The following is a 5,149-nucleotide window of genomic DNA, read 5'->3' as shown; positions in this document are numbered from 1 at the left end:
TTACGCTGTTGTTTCCCTCAGTAGTTCTCAATTCGGGTCTCCCTCCGAGGCTCCGACGGGTCATAAGACTTAAAAGTTATAACTCATGAGGTGTGATTATGAGTTTATGACCCGTTCTGGGAATCTTCTAGTCATTCTAAAGACGTATAGGGACTTTATTGGTATTATGGGAATGTTTTGCCTTTTTCTGCCGCTTCGCTCGCTTATAAATCTGACCTTCTTTTTTTCTCTTTCCACGTTTCGGAGCTGAACGATCGCCCCCTTTACTCTCTTCTCCGAAAAAGCTTTCGCCTTTCGGTTCTCTGTTTCCTGATTCGTTTCTCTTTTGAGTCTTACTTCTATAAAGATTTTCCACCTTATTGATCTTTTTTCTTCCAAATTTTCTTTGTTTGAATGTTTTTCTTCTAATCGGTCTCTCGGCCTATCCGTTGGAGACGGTCGGCGATAACAACCACTGCTTCCGATTTTCGACAATTTGATTTGAATGAAAACGGGGCGCTTCCTGGTTTCGAAAGATTGCTTCAGAACATTCGTCGACAAGAACACTGGGGATCTCCCTCCGTTAACAAATAGGGAGAATCGATTGAGGACAGTTCATTTCTTGATTTGCTGAACTATCATCGTCTTTTATTCTCGGAAAACATCAGATCATCGTTTATTGAACGCGTTTCATATAAAGATCAATTCATTTTCGAGTTTTGTCGTTCTTGGTCAATTAACGGAGATCGATCTCCTGCTTTTATCGGTTCTTGCAGGTAATTCTTTTTCTTAGGAAATTTGAGTTTTCTTTTGTGATTCGATCTTCTCACTCAACTTTGGTTTATGGTTAATAAGTGATTATATAAGCTCAAGATCATCTTTTTTTTTTTTGTCTCGTTTGGTCGTCCATTTGCAGTTTCTTGTCGAATCGCCTAGTTTTTAGTTGAATATCTCAATATCCACTGTCAAGATGATGTGCTCTGTGAGGCAATCGACAGCCATTCTCACCGTTTCCGATCTCTCAAAATCAAGGCCAAATGCACCGACTTCGCAATCGCGACTCTCGTTGCTTTCCCCCGTTTCCATTGCAAAAGGACCTAATTTCGGTCTTTCGGCCCGTAAACCCCTGTATATTTCTTCCCTTCAAGGTTTTCGTTCTTTCGAAGGTGAAAGACCTCGCAATTCGGTTAATGAGTGCAAAGCGTATGAAGCCGATCGGTCAGATCCAATAGACGCCAACGTCGAAATCCCCGACCAGACGGCTCGGTCCGCGGCAGCTCAGAAGCTGAAAATTGGTATATACTTCGCAACTTGGTGGGCTCTGAACGTTGTTTTCAACATCTACAACAAGAAAGTCCTGAACGCCTTTCCATATCCATGGCTCACCTCCACCCTGTCTCTCGCAACTGGATCACTGATGATGCTGATTTCGTGGGCTACGAGAATCGCGGAAACACCGAAGACCGATTTGGAATTCTGGAAAACCCTATTCCCGGTAAGGCGAATGGTGCTTTTTCTTAGCAATTTAGCCGCGGTTCTTTTCGTTTCTTTCGCTTATCTTAGGGGATTTGGTATTAAAGCTTTATCTCTGATTTCTTGTGTTCTGTAGGTCGCTGTGGCGCATACCATCGGCCATGTCGCAGCAACGGTTAGCATGTCGAAAGTTGCGGTTTCGTTCACTCATATCATCAAGAGCGGAGAACCTGCTTTTAGCGTCTTGGTTTCAAGGTTTCTCTTGGGTGAAACGTTCCCGGTGCCGGTTTATCTGTCTCTTGTGCCGATTATCGGTGGTTGTGCACTCGCCGCGGTCACTGAGCTAAACTTCAACATGACTGGTAATCATAGTTCTCTTCTTCAGACTTTGAAGATATTTGGCTCTTAAATTCTAACTTCCTTGATCTTAAAAACTGTCATGTATTTTTATGAATTTGATTTTGGAAAATAAAAATTTTCAACTCCGCGAATCTGCACTGCACTGGACTTAGCTTCTTCCGGTTGCGAAATTGTGTTTTTCCTTCTTTTCTTCGGTCAATTCGGTTTCTCAGCAGAGGGTTGATTTGAATTTTGTCGTTGGGGAAAAGTTTAGTTGGGTGGGTTGGTGCCTTGGTGGGTGGGTACGGTATTTTTTAGATGTAATTAACCATTAGCTTTTGTATTATCTATTTTTGCACACTGATTGTTTGTCTATGTTTTTGTCAGGGTTCATGGGCGCTATGATATCGAATCTGGCCTTTGTATTCCGAAACATTTTCTCAAAGAGAGGGATGAAGGGGAAGTCCGTCAGTGGCATGAACTACTATGCTTGTCTCTCTATGTTGTCTCTGTTGATTCTCACACCTTTTGCCATTGCTGTAGAGGGTCCACAGATGTGGGCAGATGGCTGGCAAAGAGCACTCTCTCAAATTGGACCGAATTTCATATGGTAACCGCACATCGAACCCTTCTTGTTCTGCTTGCTTATTGATGATAAGTTAGTTAAAAAGTCACTCTCGTTGTCAATATGGAATGTAGTTGCTTGGAAAAAAAAGAACAGTAAAAAGATGTAAGGAAAATAAAAGGAGCAAGTAAGTTCTACGGTGCCCCGGGCCCCTAGCCGAGAAAGAAAGAAGAAAAACCATATCGTTTTGGGAGTGATTATTCTAGTACACGAGCAATTGTTTCAAACAGGGGTAGTATTTAGGTATTTTCAAAATGACATGCGAATTAATAACTTAAAAATAAGCCCAAAATTTAAGGTTATTTTTAAGTGAACTTATTTCCCAAACACAAATAATCGCTTATTGGTGTGATCCCACCCCAAAATAAAAGCTTATACTCTCTATTAAGAGAGGTGAAAAGTTTGTTTTCTGCCTCCAACCCGGCCTTAGCCGTAAATTGGGCGGGTTGATCTTGAATTCATAATTATCTAATTCCCCATGTAGCTTGTGGTATGATACCCAGTAAAATGAGTGAAATACTGTATTGTATACAAAATGATCATGAAAATATAAGGTTTATTGTCTTCAATAACACACTAGCTCCTTGCTAGCTTAGCTTACACTTTTTACGGTTTATTGATTGGTTTCTGTTTTCTGAAATATCTGATAGTAAAATTACCTGCAAGGAAAAACTGATTTTTGTTTCAAAGGTTTTCATTTTCCAATAATGGACCTGGACTTCTCTTTGTCATTACTACTTTGCTTTCCTTTCCCAATCACTTACTTTTTCATGCATAATATCTCTGTGCCCTCTTCTTTTGGCTGAATGTGTATTATTGAAGTGTCAACTTTGAAAATTTGACATCTTTCCCAATGGATATTTTGTTTCCTAGCCCAACATAATTTCTTATTCTCATTGAATATCCTATTGAACTGAAGGAACCTTTTTTTTTTTTTGTGGTTGTGTGGCTGTCTTATATATGACAGGTGGGTGGCAGCCCAAAGTGTGTTCTACCACCTATACAATCAAGTCTCATACATGTCGCTCGACGAGATCTCCCCATTGACATTTAGCATTGGCAATACTATGAAGCGGATATCTGTCATTGTCTCTTCTATTATCATCTTCCACACACCTGTCCAGCCCATCAATGCTCTGGGAGCTGCCATCGCAATCCTCGGAACTTTCCTTTACTCCCAGGTAAATTTTCATTGGAAATTTCTAAACCGATTTTATAGGAGTAAAGTAGTAAACTGCCCTTGGTTTTTCTTCTCCTGGACCACAATGCTTCAACAGATAAGTGAACAAAATTACAAAATTCGATTTGTCTGCACGTAAATGTTATATAAGATATCACTTGGTGGTGTGTAAAGGATCCCCCAGATGAAAGGCTGAAAACAAGCCGTCTACCTTTTGGAGAAACCGATCCACTTGGGAGTAGGGAAATAAATAAAACGCCATCAATTTTACTTGTGTACATCATATTATTATTTCTCGTTAGCTCCATTCTCAACTCATTTAATCAGACTTTTGAGCTATCGAGTATGCTGAAGTTATTGAAATACTGTTGCACTTGTAATGCAGGCAAAGCAGTAAAGCCGTAAAGGGAAGGGTGAGGCAGTGGAAATTGATTCAAATCATGCTAAGCAGCAGATAATGGAAGGATGGCATCAGGATGGAATTTACCGCAATTGTCAGTAATGGACACAATTTCTTAGTCTCAGAGCACTAGATTTTGGTCTAGAGTGTGACCAGCGGCTTTTCTTGTTGTAGATAAAATAACAAAAACAATATTTTTATAGAAGTGATTTAGATTAGATTATAGTTGCTTTCTTCTTCTAGGAGACTTTGTTCTGTTTTGCTGCAAACGATAGAAAATAAGATATTTATTTGCATTTCCTGACCTGATTGTCTCTCGGCCTGTAGACTCCTTACGTGAACCGTGAACCCTTTATTTAGTTTTTTTCTTTTTGGGCAAAAGACCACCAAAAAACAAATCACAAAACTCAGCATCTGCAAAAAAGAATGCACGTATTTTTTAAACCTTCTTAAGCTTAAGATGATTGCCCAAAACCCCAATCACTTGGTCCGTTGGCAAAAACTAGGCTCTGATTTGGCTTGCAATAAAACAATGAATCGGTGAATAAAACCTCCACTTAATCACCTCGTTGTTGAATGTTTACCGGTACTAATGGTATGTTGCCTCTTCTCTTGCCTGCCATCTGATGGTTTTATTAATGGGCTCTCGCGCTATTGGCCAGATACGAGGGCGGATAACTGATGGGCTGTGGAGTAGTTTGCTCCTCCATATTTTTCTATTAATGGACCAAGTGGCGGAAGCCCAATTGGTCTTAGCTGCCTAAGCGTAACAGTAAGCGGGATGAAAGTAGACTGATGGTTTGGACCCAACCCAACCCAAAAAAGTTGGGTTAGGTTGGGTCATAGATCAATCCACTGACCCAATTGTTAGGTTTAATTGGGATTATTTATGCATTGTTAGAAGTTCCACTTTTTAATTTTTATTATTTAATCTTTATTTTTTATTGCTTATTCTTTGAATTGTTAAATGTTCAAGTTTTTTATTTTATTTCTAGAATTTTAATTTAATTTTAACAATTTTCACATCTTTTTCTTTTTTTTTAAATTTTAGTTTTTTTGGGGCCAAATTGACCCATGGGTTAACCTTAACCCAAACATTTAGAGTTAAGGTCTAACATTTGACAATTCAATCCAAAATCAACCCAAAATATCT

General features: G+C 39.3%; 1 protein-coding gene across 1 annotated transcript; it reads left to right on the top strand.

Moving 5' to 3' along the window:
- Positions 1 to 217: 217 nt before the first annotated feature.
- Positions 218 to 4,300, top strand: LOC104604860 (glucose-6-phosphate/phosphate translocator 2, chloroplastic-like). Its single transcript, XM_010269427.3, has 6 exons — positions 218 to 755; positions 896 to 1,474; positions 1,589 to 1,814; positions 2,179 to 2,401; positions 3,384 to 3,597; positions 3,982 to 4,300. Exons 2-6 carry the CDS (start codon positions 950 to 952, stop codon positions 3,991 to 3,993), a joined length of 1,200 nt encoding a protein of 399 aa, XP_010267729.1. The 5' UTR covers positions 218 to 755; positions 896 to 949; the 3' UTR covers positions 3,994 to 4,300.
- The last annotated feature ends 849 nt before the right edge of the window (positions 4,301 to 5,149 follow it).

This window comes from Nelumbo nucifera, chromosome 1, assembly GCF_055504915.1.
Source record: "Nelumbo nucifera cultivar China Antique chromosome 1, China Antique-T2T, whole genome shotgun sequence".
Classification (NCBI taxonomy): domain Eukaryota; kingdom Viridiplantae; phylum Streptophyta; class Magnoliopsida; order Proteales; family Nelumbonaceae; genus Nelumbo; species Nelumbo nucifera.
The sequence above is the reverse complement of the archived record's forward strand: the minus strand, read 5'-3'. Positions and strand labels throughout refer to the sequence as shown.